The sequence below is a fragment of the Schistocerca americana genome, chromosome X (assembly GCF_021461395.2).
Source record: "Schistocerca americana isolate TAMUIC-IGC-003095 chromosome X, iqSchAmer2.1, whole genome shotgun sequence".
In the NCBI taxonomy this organism is placed as follows: domain Eukaryota; kingdom Metazoa; phylum Arthropoda; class Insecta; order Orthoptera; family Acrididae; genus Schistocerca; species Schistocerca americana.
Genome location: NC_060130.1, coordinates 353,423,232 through 353,437,772, shown reverse-complemented (window position 1 = coordinate 353,437,772; position 14,541 = coordinate 353,423,232). Strand labels below are relative to the sequence as shown.

The following is a 14,541-nucleotide window of genomic DNA, read 5'->3' as shown; positions in this document are numbered from 1 at the left end:
CTGAGGGGTTGCTGCGTTTGAATTTTGTGTGGATAGAGGTGTAAACTCTGGCGCATGAGACGATACGTGGACGTTGGCATCATTTGGACCACAGCTGCAACACGGCGAACGGAAACCCAAGGCCGCTGTTGGATCACCTGCTGCACTAGCTGCGCGTTGCCCTCTGTGGTTGCCGTACGCGGTCGCCCTACCTTTCCAGCACATTCATCCGTCACGTTTCCAGTCCGTTTAAATTTTTCAAACAGATCCTTTATTGTATCGCTTTTTTGTCCTTTGGTTACATTAAACCTCCGTTGAAAACTTCGTCTTGTTGCAACAACACTGTGTTCTAGGTGGTGGAATTCCAACACCAGAAAAATCCTCTGTTCTAAGGAATAAACCATGTTGTCTACAGCACACTTGCACATTGTGAACAGCACACGCTTACAGCAGAAAGACGACGTACAGAATGGCGCACCCACAGACTGCATTGTCTTCTATATCTTTCACATCACTTGCAGCGCCATCTGTTGTTGAAAATTGTAACTACTGTAATTTCGAAAGTTTGTCCGCCTGAAAATGTACTGTTGTCCCAAGCATATTGCAACAAACGGTGTATTTCTATCGCTGCTCGTTTAGTTTTTATTGCCGTTTCAAATATACCGGTCATTTTTGAAACACCCTGTACCTTTGGGAATTTCATCTAGATTACTTTATATATGTCTAAAAACAAAGATGATGTAACTTAGCCGGCCGGGGTGGCCGAGCAGTTCTAGGCGCTACAGTCTGGAACCGCGCGACCGCTACGGTCGCAGGTTCGAATCCTGCCTCGGGCATGGGTGTGTGTGATGTCCTTAGGTTAGTTAGGTTTAAGTAGTTCTAAGTTCTAGGGGACTGATGACCTCAGAAGTTAAGTCCCATAGCGCTCAGAGCCATTTGAACCATTTTTGATGTAACTTACCAAATGAAAGCATTGGTACGTTGATAGACACACAAACAAACACAAACACAAACACACAGACAAATGTCTGCTTGTGTCTGTTTATGTGCGGATGGATATGTGTGTGTGTGTGTGCGAGTGTATACCTGTCCTTTTCTCACCCTAAGGTAAGTCTTTCCGCTCCCAGGATTGGAATGACTCCTTACCCTCTCCCTTAAAACCCACATCCTTTCGTCTTTCCCTCTCCTTCCCTCTTTCCCGATGAAGCAACCATTGGTTGCGAAAGCTTGAATTTTGTGTTTGTGTTTGTTTGTGTGTCTATCAACATACCAACACTTTCATTTGGTAAGTTACATCATCTTTGTCTTTAGATATATTTTTCCCATGTTGAATGTTTCCCTCTATTATATTTACTTTGTATATGGTTATCCATACATATATTAGGAGAAAATCAACTAGTGTGGTGAAAAAAGGACACTTATCCTCCTCTTGAAATACTCAGCTGCTGTTTTTATCTTATAGTTTAAACAAAGAATTTATGTACCTGTACAGTAATACTATCATCTGTCTAAACACTGGCAAAGTCAAGAGCTGTTTAATACATTCATTATAGTTAAGCATATTTTCATCCACAGTTCAAAATATTCTGATGTATTATAAAAAGAGAAGCTGGTAACCCATTATTTTATCTTGTTTGTGAATATGTGAGGATTTTTTAGTTTACTGCCTGATGTCTGGTTGTTATTGAAATTTGTACAATAATATAAAATTCTTATGTATTGATCAATGATTTGAATTTAACATTATCTGCTTCACTGCTGCTGCCATTAGGGAGATGAATATCATTTGCCTTGCTGACTTTATTCAGTTCATATCCAGAATACTCTGAATCGCCTTTGCTTTGTTCTTGGAATTTTGAATTTTTTGTGTATAGTATATAATTTTTTCCTTTTTATGACAAGATGAAGAAGTTTGTAGTACTGCTTATAATGCTTAAAGGGTTAAGTCTTGGTTAGAGATAGTCCTTTGCATTAAGTCATGCTCTCTCTTCCTGGTGCAAAATATTGTGAACCCAGATGTTGGCCACCCTTACTCTCAGCTTCCACTGCAATTGACTCTGACGCAGTACAAAGGAAAACCAGATTCATAGAGGTGAAGATTGGTTTCACTCATTTCACTGATCAACAGCCAATGGCTGTGCCAAGGCGGACACACCAGTTCCCATCAAATCAACAAAGTTAAGCACCAAACATGTGGCCAGTACTTCTATGGGTGACTGTCCAGGTATGCTGTGCACTGTTGACAATTTTGCCTTTCCTTTTATGGCAGAGGGGACAGGAGGGTTGGTGGCAAAAAGTCCTCGATCAACAGTCTTTTCACCAATGTCCTGGATTCAGTTCCAACCATCTCCACAGTGTCTCATGAAGTGAGGACATCTGACACTGTTGATGGTGATATGTTCATTGGATGAGAACGTTAAGCTTGGTAGCTCCTTGGTGCTCTTCAAGAGGAGAAGGCTATATGCCAGCACCATACTTCACCCTCTGCCTTCTCTCCCCATCTCCAGCACAAACATGACACTACACTACAGTACACTCCACTACACACACTCACTCACACACACACACACACACACACACACACACACACACACACACACACACAGAGAGAGAGAGAGAGAGAGAGAGAGAGAGAGAGAGAGAGAGAGGGAGAGAGAGCAAGAGAGCGACAAAGTAGAATATATTTAACAAGACGGCACATTGCTTGAACATGCAGCACATATTTGGTCAGAAACAAGCGGAAATTCTATCAGTTGATAGTTGTTTTAAGATTTTCATTGTTTCACTAAAACATTTCACGTGAATTAAAGATTCCTCTAACATGTCAAAACAGAGGCAGTGAATCATCTATAATGACCAAAATATAGATATAATATAAAATGTAGCAGAAAAAAAGACTAGTAATAGATTCAACTAACTCAATTTATACACCGTGCACAAATGTAAATTTTGCTCTGTCTTTATTTGTTACAGGTTGTGATTGCAGTAACTATAGCTCTGGCTTTGTTTCTATGTGGTCTTATGATTTACTTCTGGAAGAAGACACAGAATCTGGAATATAAGTATATGAAACTAAAACAGTCATCAGGTGGCAGAGATGGTGACGGAGACAACGAACTTGCCCCAGCAGAAAGCTGTGCACTGGATGATGGTGAAGAGGAAGAAATACAGTTCACACAACCTCGAAGTCTTGGAATACTAAATCGTATTAGGAGCATGAAAATGATAGGTGGCATGGTAAGTTGTCTGACACACCCAGTTTCTCAAAATTAACTATCTGCATAACTGCTATAATAACAGTAAATATTAATAACACTATGAGATTAAAATAAATGATAATAGCACAGTTTATGGAAATATGTGACTGCCAGCATGGGATTGATATCAGCACAGCTGAATGTTGACCATGTGTTTATATAAAGAGCTCTATGGCTGAATGTAGGAACTGACTGGATGGTTGCCCCTTTATACAACAGCTGCAGGTATGAGGTGCTGCCTAGTGTTGGTAATACATCTGGACCAGGACAGGATGCTTTATCTGTTGCATCAATGGCTGATTTTGGTGTCAAGGCTGGACATTCACAGATGTTAGGATGGATTTGATGGTCAGTGAGAGTGCCAACATTAGGGGACTGATAGAGCCTCTCAGGGAAATTGTCTGCAGATAAGGAATGAAGGCCAGAATGCTCTTGGCATGCTTACTCAAGACAGTCTCATCTGAGATATGGAAGTGACTCTATTCATGGCTGTTGAACTCTTTGGGTGCAACTGACTGCAAATAGTTGCCCATGTCAGCACAGATGATGCTTTCTGTATGAGTTCTGAGGCCATCGTTGGTTCTTTTAGATGTTTGGCTGAATTGGTAAAGGCAACTAGCTTCAACCCCAAGGTGGAGGTGTGGCTTGCTATTTGCAGCAATATACCTAGAAACTGCCATGGTCTTTTGGTTTGGAGCAAGTGGAAGATATAAATTAGAGTCTCAGATAATTCTGTCTTGATTTCAGATGTGAATTTCTTGACCTTCACTATTAGATGGAGTATTTTAGGGTCCCTGTCAGTAAACAGGCACACACTACACTTAAGAAGTGGCTACTTGGATAGAAGAGTAGATGTGTTAAAGAAACTCCTCCTCAGGGTCAATGATGAATTGCTTGCCAAAAATGAATATAGATCAGACAACATTATTCTCAGAGAATAACTTTTGTCTCTGCAGATTGAAAAGAGAAAATGTTAATGTGATATTAGTAACCTGCAGGTGCATCCATAGTAAGGTCCCAGATTTAGTATCACTTATTAAATGTAATAATTTTCCCTCAAAATATTAGGAAGGTGAATGTGGATACAACCAGATGTAAATGTTAGTGAGACACTTATTTCAGATTGGAATATATGTACTGCAAGGAGGAGATAAACACCAATGAAGTGAATATTTACTGCTGTAACAAATTCGATAACACTTAGTGAGGTAATCACGGAATCCATATGTGAAATAATCAAGGTAAGGGTAACCATAAAAAGTAAATTAAACATGGTTACTATCTGTGATTGAAACCAGGACCTCCAAGGCCAAAGTTCTACCCACTAGACCATCATGGTCACTATTAATTACATTTTTATTCAAAAAGAAAAGAAACCACTCACCAAACTCAAACCAATCAGACAGATGCAGAAAATTGTGGTAATCACTTTCATTTGCTTGTCAGCGACATGGTAATTTCTGTCAGTCCTTCATAGTGAGCTGGACTCACATTACTCTTGCAATCATATCACAGCATTCATTTGATTTTGTCAGTTGCTATTTACTAGCACAAGTGAAAGGAAGAATACAGACATAATTTCTCAACATGTGAATTTAGTTACACATTGCCTGATTTACAATTCAATACTTATCCTGTGAATACTCAGTCTCTATTTTAATCAATTAATAAGTTACACAATCAACTTTTACAACATTGATACACTTCTGTGAAACGTTTCTCTAGAACTCCAATCCCATCTCACCTAGTTTTAGACTCCTTTTCTTGGTTATACTGACATATTTCTTAATTTTCATGTGATTTTGTCCAAGGCTTGTAGGGAAATTTTTAAAAACTGTTTTAAAACCCACATCCTTTCGTCTTTCCCTCTCCTTCCCTCTTTCCTGATGAGGCAACAGTTTGTTGCAAAAGCTTGAATTTCATATGTATGTTTGTGTTTGTTTGTGTGTCTATCGACCTGCCAGCACTTTCGTTCGGTAAGTCACATCATCTGTGTTTTTAGATATAACAACCATAGGAATGTACACAGACTCTGATGTCTGGCTACAAGACAAGTGTCAGTAATGGCAGTAATCACAAACAAATAATGATTCTTGAAATTGAGAATCATTCTCATCTCTTGTCACACTGCTCGCCATTTTTGTGGATCTCACAACTTACCCACACAACTCACTACAGCAGTACATAACCACACATATTAACAGCTCCTTTGTATTTGAAGGTAACCTGGAGTATTACATTGTTCAGAAATACATTACAGTGATTGCAATAGCACTTGAGAAGTGAAGGCTAAGATTGGCCAGTCACGTAAAATGCAAGAAATAAAAATACTAGCAAATCAAGCAGTAACAGCCAAGATGGGACCATGTCTCTAACCTTCAGTATTATTTATTTTGACACAATTTTGCCAAGTAAGTTTCTTGTTTCAGTTTATTACTTTTACTCAATAAATGTCTTCAGACTGTTCATGAAGTTTGCTTGTCTAGTGGTGAGTTCTTCCAGGAGATAGGAGTGATCTTTTTAGGACTCAGTAAACTATATAGGAGACATAATGTCATAATTTTCATTGCTAACAGATTGGGCTTCAGTTGATCTCAAACCAAAACCAAATTATATTTTCTGCCAGTCATGACAGTCCTTCCTTTTGCTTCTCTTTTTCCAAAAGTTAGCATAATTATTCTCTCCCATTTGACTTCAGGAGATGGTAGTATGCTGCAGCATCTACCATTGGCATTTTTAGGTGTTTCTCTATCATCAACACTTTTGGACGTTACGTGGTTCACAAATACTTTGATTGATAATCTCCTCAAACTGTGGAAGATACATGGTGGAGATGAAAGTGAATGCATAGTTACTACTTCTTTGCAGCTAAGATATTCAAACAAATCAGACACACATCAATGGGCACTCTCTGCCATCCTGTTTTCAGATCACCTAGAGGAAACCTTCCTACCCTCATAAACTCCCTAGCCCCTTGTATGGTTCAGGTTTGTTTATGACATCTTCACAATCTGTACCCAGGGCCAAGCTACACAAGCCACTATTTCCTCATTCCTCCACAACCTCAACACCTTCACTCCCATCTGCCTCACCTTGTATGCCTCAGTCCAGCATGCTACCTTCTTGGATGTTAACATCCACCTATCTGGTGACTCATTTAAACCTCTGTTCATACCTAGTGCACTAACAATCAACAGTAACTGTATTTTGATACCTGCCATCCACCCATTTGTGCTCTGCAAACCACTGTGAAGTGCGCTCAGAAAATATGTCCTGCTGTACCAGTTTCAGGGTTTTTCCCATTCCATTCATATATGGAGCATGGGAAGAATGATTGTTTAATCACCTCCATGCATGCTGTAATTAATGTAATCTCATCCTCATGATCCTCATGGGGTCAATAAATAGGGCTTATAGTATATTCCTTGAATCATCATTTAAAGCTGGTTCTTGAAATTTTGTAAGTAGGATTTCAAAGGATAGTTTATGTCTATCTTCAAGAGTCTGCCAGTTCACTTTCTTCAGCATCTCTGTGACACCCTTCCATGGATCAAACAAACCTGTGGCCATTTGTGCTGCCCTTCTCGGTATACTTTCAGTATTCCCTTTTAGTCATATTTGGCATGGGTCTCACACACTTGATCAATATTCTAGGGTAGGTTAGGTACACAAGTGGTTTGTAAGCATTCTCCTTTGTAGACTGATTTCATTTCCTCATTACTCTACCAATTAACCGAAGTCTATGACTTGCTGTATCCACATCTGAGCCTATGTGATTATTCCACTTTATATCTTTACAAAATGTTACAACAGGGGATTTCTATGAGTTCATCAAATCCATCTGTAACTCACTGATATTATAATCATAGGATACTACATTTTTTTTATTTCTTTGCAGTGTATAATTTTACATTTGTGGACATTTAAAGCATGCCGCCAATCTTTGCTCCACTTTAAAATCTTATCAAAATTTGACTAAATATTTATGCAGCTTCTTTCAGAGAGTACTTCATTATAGATAACTGCATCATCTGCAGAACGTCTGAGGTTACTATTAATATTGTCTGCAAGGGTTCAAACACACTTCCCTGATGCCCACTCAACATTATTTCTACATCTGTCGATGACTCTCGATCTGAGATAACTTGCTGTGTCGTCCCTACCAAGAATTTCCAATACAGTCACAAATTTTGCTTGATATAATATATGGTTATACTTTTGATAATTGGTATAGATGTAGTACTGATTCAAGTGCTTTCAGGACATCAAGAAATAGTACAGCTATCTGACTGCCTTGATCGAAAGCTTTCAGTACGTCTCATGAGAAAAGTGTCCGCCCCAGTAGCTGAGTGGTCAGCGTGACGGATTGCCGTCCTCTGGGCCCGGGTTCGATTCCCGGCTGGGTCGGAGATTTTCTCCGCTCAGGGACTGGGTGTTGTGTTGTGTTCATCATCATTTCATCCCCATCCGGCGTGCAGGTCGCCCAATGTGGCGCCGAATGTAATAAGACCTGCGATATGGCGGCCGGACCTGCCCCGCGAGGGGCCTCCCGGCCAATGACGCCAAACGCTCATTTCCATTTCCATGAGAAAAGTGCGAGTTGGGTGTCACGTGATTGATGTTTTCAGAATCCATGCTGACTGGCATGGAGGAGGTCATTCTGTTCAAGATATATCGTTATTTTTGAGCTCAGAATATGTTGTAAGATTCTATAACAAATTAATATCATGGACACTGGATGGTAGTTTTGTGGATCACTTCTACCATCCTTGTTGTAAATGGGTGGGACCTGTGCTTTCTTCCAACTTCTGGGCACAGTTTTTTGTTTGAGGGGCCAGCTGCAAGTTCTGTATAAATTCTGATAGGACTTCCCATGGGCTACGCATGTGCAACTATTCTTTTAAGCATGAGCCATAGTTCCACTATATGCTCCTATCCTGTGCTAAAATTTTCCAATTATTTATTGAGCTATGAGACTCCCACTTTTTTTATCTACTTTACTGCACATATATATCCTTCTGTCTGTTTTATTGTCCTTTGTATTTTGTTACTCATTGTTGCCACACCTGTGTCATGGTCACTGATTCCAGTTTCAATGTGAAAATCCTCAGAGAGTTCAGGTCTGTTTATTGTCATTGGATCTATTATATTTCCTATCATGAGTGTGGTTCTGAACCAACTGTTCTAGGTTGTTTTCAGTGAAGGCATTTAGTAATGTTTTGCAGGATGTCTTTTGGCCCATCACTAACAAAACTGTAATTTTCTCAATTGATCATTTTGTGACATAAGTCTCCACTGATGATCACAGCATTATTGGGGAATTTATGTACAAGCAAACTGATGGTTTCTCTAAAGTTTGGTTTGCATCAGGAGGTGAGTCTGGTGGCTGATAGAAGCATCCAATTACAATTTTCGCCCTCTCGTGGTACTAGCTGTTTCCTAAACAACTCCTTCCACACAAAAAGTCTATCCTACATAGTCTGGCCAGCTGTAGATTGTGCATCTGCAGTAATGAGCACTCCATTTACTGCTATGCTGAAGGTCTTACTAAGGCCTTTGGAGACAGGCATTATTCCTTAAACATAGACCACAAACAGACTTACTTCCACCGGCCGGGTTGGTCGAGCGGTTCTAGGCACTACAGTCTGGAACTGTGCGACCGCTATGGTCGCAGGTTCGAATCCTGCCTTGGGCATGGATGTGTGTGATGTCCTTAGGTTAATTCAGTTTAAGTAGTTCTAAGTTCTAGGGGAAGTTAAGTCCCATAGTGCTCAGAGCCATTTGAACCATTTCTTGAACTTACTTTCCATGTTGACACATGATTCTAATCCTCCAACCAAACCAGGGACCAGATGCCATGGAGCACCCCACTCATCACCCAGTACCATTCCAGACTGTACAAACTTAATCATATCCTCTGCCAGGGCTTCGTTGCATAGATGGGAATTTTCGTCTACCCCATAATCCACAAGGCTTCAATTTCCACTAACCCATACCTTATACCCACCTCCATCCCAATTCCATGACCCTAACTTCACTCATCCTTTACTCACACCCAACCCCACTCAGTCTGCCATATCCCTCATTCTTCCCCCCCCCCCCCTCCCCCCCTCCCCCATCCAAATCCACTCCTCCATGTCACTATGGATTGTGCACAACTCCATTTGCTTGTGGTCAAAATGAGCTTGGTGATGCTACATTTGTTCAGCCTTTCCCAACCCCCCCCCTCCCCTCTTGCTCTCTGCTCTCTGCCTTCCTTATCCCATTACGCACTCCACCTGACACATGGCCTCACCTTAGTTAAGATACAGCACTGGCACAGTGTAATCATTTGGGACAATGTAGTCCTGCAAGTGTGTATACGTCCATGTGTGTGTGTGTGTGTGTGTGTGTGTGTGTGTGTGTGTGTGTGTGTAAGCATATGTGGATATATGTGTGTGTGTGTGTGTGTGTGTGTGTGTGTGTGTGTGTGTGGGTGAGCGTGCACACGCATGTGTGTACACTACAGTTCTGAAGTGACTCCACTATTTGATGAGTCATCACCATTACATCTTAAATTATTTGCATGGCATTTTTTATTTATTCTGATCTATTATTTTTAAATAAATGTGATTAAGCTTCCCATCTTCATTATTGTTTCTGTTGTGCTGTTGTGATGTAGTGTTCAGTGATATAATTTAATTCTTCTTCCAGGGCGAATCTGGCAAATCATTTGAGACCATTCAACTGACAAAGTAAAGAAACCTCTAAAATATCTTTGGAACTGATCAATTAAGGGACCACAGTAAGTATAACAGAAATAGCATCATGCTCACTTTTGACAATGGTGAGGTCTGCTTTGCTTTATTCAGAAATGGATGACATGTACCATTGTTATCCTCTGATTTACTTGCACACTGTTTATACTAGGATCTATAGTTCATACAGACTACACTTATTAACATTTTAACACATTTAACAAATGCAGGGTGACTTCTACTGTAAATGTCTACTAGTAACTAACTAAAGCCGTATCCCACTATCAGACCAAAATTTTTATCATGCTGTAACCTGGCCATAAAAACAATGATAATGAAGTAATCATATTACTGAATCAAGCAGTAATTTACTGATTTGATGTTTGTTTCATACAGCCTTTGCGGAGTTTTAATTTTAATGGCCCACAGTGTATTAATTTTGCAATTTAATTTTGTAGTTTATTTGCGTGAAACATGTAATTACTTGCATAGCAAATAGTAGTACAATAGATACAACAGTATACCATCTAAATTTATTTTATAATAGATACTAAAGTATAAATTATTTTACATAATAATACACTAGATTTCAGTTTCTATGGTGGGCTATAGTAGCACTGCTTAATGAGCCATGATTTTACATATTTTTTTAATTTTTCACTGGTTAACAACTCGAGTTCCTAAGATAGTGCATTAAAAAACTTTTCTCCTTTAATGTATAGACTTCTTCTGTCTCCTGTTTACCATATGATAATTTTGTACTTGTCTAGTGTTATGTTCATGAATTTCTGCCTCACAAAATCTATATTTCTTATCTTCTACAGCTAGTACTATTTTTTCAAAGATATACGTAGAATAATATTGTGAGAAGGAAAGTTTCTACTCACCATATAGTGGAGATGCTGAGTCACAGACAAGCACAACAAAAAAACTTTCTCAATTAAATCTTTCAGCCATCGGCCTTTGTCGATGTGTCTATTGTTGACGAAGGCCAATGGCTGAAAGATTTAATTGAGAAAGTCTTTTTGTTGTGCCTATCTATGACTCAGCATTTCCGCTATATGGTGAGTAGCATCTTTCCTTCTCACAATATTGTTACAGTCCATCCTGGTTTTTCCATTGTTTGATATACATAGAATAGATAGTCATTTGATATAAATAGAACAGATAGTCATAATTTTAAAATCTATAAACAATCCTTTGCATGATGTTCTACCATCGTTTTTGCTTAATATTTTCAAAGCTCTTTTTTGCAGTTTAAATACTCTGTCTACATGAGTTTTGGAAGCTCCACCCTATAATACAGGACCATATGCAAGAAAGAGATGCCTTAAACTGAAATACATCATCCTCATTGTTTGGGTTTTGACATATGGAGCTATTCTTCTTGAAACATATAAGCTAGATGTTAGTCTTGCACACACATTGCCAATTTCTTGCTTCCATAATAGTTTGTTGTCTGTGTACATATCTAAAAATTTGCACTCACTGCAGATTTTCCCTATAATTTTACAAATCACCAACATTGAAGGAAATTATATTTGTTTTTTGTAAGATGACTTGTAGATTGTCATTCTCAAACTTTGACTTTGCCCTATCTATAAAATTTTTTAGTTCTATGCTGAGATTAAGCATATCGTTTCCCCCAGCAAAGCCCTGAAGTGTCATCTGCATACAGCGTAATGAAGGTATCATTTTTAAATGCATTTGGGAAGTCATTAGCATAGCATATAAAAAGGAAGGGACTAAATATCAATCTCTGAGGCACACTGAATTTAATATTCCTGATCCTTGATGTCTAACTTTTTAATGTTTCTCCCTTATTGTGTGTGACTGCAGTATACTGTTCTCTGTTTTTCAAGTAGGATGTATTAAGATGCAGAAGTTTTCCACTGATACCATCTCTGACCAATTTTGACAGGAGAATCTCATGATCAACCCTATCAAAAGCATTTTGATATATCTATGAAAACTCCAGCTATCTGCATGCCTTCATTGGTTTTGTCAAGAACATTCAGCATAATCTGTAGTACTGCTGTCATGGTTCTGCAACTACTCCTAAAATCGTGCTGTAAAACTTCCAGGAGTTTGTGCTTATTATAATGCTCTAACATACGTTTTACAATTATTTTTTCAATTAACTTACTAAAAACAGAAGTTAAATCAAGTGGTCTGTAATTTTCTACTAGTTGTTTATCACCTATTTTGTAGAGAGGTTTAACTATGGTTAATTTTAGTGTACCAGGAAACATTTCTTTTTTTAAGACACTATTTATTAGATGCATCAAAGGATATGCTAGATTATGTTGTCATTGTTTAAGTAAAGATGGAGAAATTCAATCTCAGACAAAGATTCTTTTGTTTTTACATCCTATGACAAAGTACAAAAAATCTTTGAGTTCAACTTCAGTGAGTCAATTAGGTTCAGACTTGACCTCATCATGATTTCCAACATGTACTTTATCTCTAGTACAAAGGCAGATTCTACAATATCTATGAAGTTGTCATTCAAAATGCCACTTATCTCCTGAGGATTAGTGACAATATTGTTATTAAATATATGTATGTTGATGCTATTTTTTATTTTATTTTGTCGACTTTTTCATTTACTATGGACCTGCAGGTATTTGAGATACAATCTGAGTTCCAGTTTTGTATTTTTTGGTTAATCTTTTCAGCCTTCAATCTTGTGACTTGCCTATGGAATGGTACTTACGTTGTTTGTATTTATCCCTGTGCTCTTTGTGTTTTGTCTCTGTTTGTATCATATACATGTCTTCCATTTTTTTCTTCCAGTCCTCTAGTAAAATCATCAGATTCAAAGGGTCTTGACTGTAGTGCCTTATTCTTATTTATATTTATCTTTCTGATAGGAATATTTCTATTTAGATGAAAAGTATTGTATCTAGGAAGGCATCCCATTTATTATTTAGTCTTTGGGCTGTTAATACTAAATGCCAAGTTCCATGACTAAGGCTCTCTCTCATTTTGTCAATGTTGATAAAAAAGATTTCTTTTGTAATCATAAATTTTTATTGGTTTAATACAAAGATCTCCCTTTATCACTAATAGTTGGCCTAGATGGTCAGAGATGAGACCATTTACAACAGCAGATGTAATAATATTCTCATAGATGGTGAAAACATCTGGTTTCTTGGGAATCTTGTAAATTGTTAACATTAATATCCTCTAATAATATATCATCTATATGTTTTTGCTTGGGAATTAATTTAAATAAAACTGTATCAAGAGAATTCAGAAATAATTCAAAATTTTGCTTTGGTGCTCTGTACAACACTATGATAAGTAACATTAATAAGTAATTCAAATGCCAGAATTTTAATTGAATATGGGCCAAATGTGAAACCAAAAATAATCTGAGCAAATGAACAGCCCATTGCGCATTTAGTAACCATTTACATTATTGTTGGAATCATTATTAGTTTTTTGTTTCAAAAATATGGGAACATATTTAATATTTGTGCACCCTCAGATCACCTAAAAATTTAAATATTTATTATTTATGGTATTTTAATTGTAATGGCAAGCAGTGTAATGTTTTTGGAATCCCATTTTACATCAATATTTTCATTGCCATGTTTCATTGTTGGACACTGATTTAGAGGTAATAATCAATGTCATAAATGATCACTATAGAAGTTTTTTCCCTCCTTCTAAAGCGGAAAGAGTGTGTGTTCTCTTTTTCAGGCTCCCTGTACATGTAAAGTTTGGAGCTCATACGGTGGCAGGCTAAGATGAACAAGCAAAGAGCTGCTGCAACACAGAGAACATTGTGGAACATATCCTTCCATAGCTACTAAGACAAAAGCTTACATTTTATAAGAATGTTGGAGGTCCCTCAAAAAATGACATAAATGAACTAAGAGGATTAAAATTATTGTACAACACAATTTGTGCAACAGAAATGTTATAGTATTTAATCATTGGAAGAGCTGTACCTTCTTTGTTTCACTTGTTAAAAGATAAGATTTATGATATATATGTATTTCTTTTAATTAAATTTGCAAACTGTTTTCTACCAAAAATGGACCTCAAAGAGGAATGCTGTAATTTGTAACGGTGAATTGTTGTAATATTCAGATCAATTATCACTTGTCATGTGCATTGACAATGGAATATATAAAATTTATATTTGTATTCACGGTCAGTATAATATGATGACCCTCTTCAAAATAAGTAGCAAACATATCTTCTTTGTTTGCAAGTGTCATATTAATCTACAAAAAGTGACCTATTTTTTAAAGGTTGTCTATTGGAAAACATCACAGAAATGTGTTACAGAGAAATGTACTGTTTTCGTCACTACAGTTTGTTTTTTTTTTAAATTAAATAAATGGCATTAAATCTGTTATGATGTGACTATCTGGTAGACTAATCATTACACTTCTTACAGACATATAACAATAGCTCTGAGGATTTATCATTTTTACTACATCTATAGATGCAACATATTGTAATCAAATGTCATGAGATCCTAGAACTTTTTGCATTGTTGAATTGATAATTACACAGAAAAATATGTTGGCAGTTGACTTACTATCACAGAT

General features: G+C 37.5%; 1 protein-coding gene across 1 annotated transcript in view; it reads left to right on the top strand.

Annotated features, from left to right (window-relative positions):
• LOC124556568 (endosome/lysosome-associated apoptosis and autophagy regulator family member 2-like) overlaps positions 1-14,289 on the top strand; it is a 240,393-nt gene extending 226,104 nt beyond the window's left edge. Inside the window, exons 15-17 of the mRNA XM_047130523.1 lie at positions 2,953-3,216; positions 9,930-10,020; positions 13,682-14,289. Of these exons, the coding sequence (XP_046986479.1) occupies positions 2,953-3,216; positions 9,930-9,974 (309 nt within the window). The 3' untranslated portion in view covers positions 9,975-10,020; positions 13,682-14,289. The remainder of the gene's footprint in view (positions 1-2,952; positions 3,217-9,929; positions 10,021-13,681) is intronic.
• Positions 14,290-14,541: the final 252 nt, after the last annotated feature.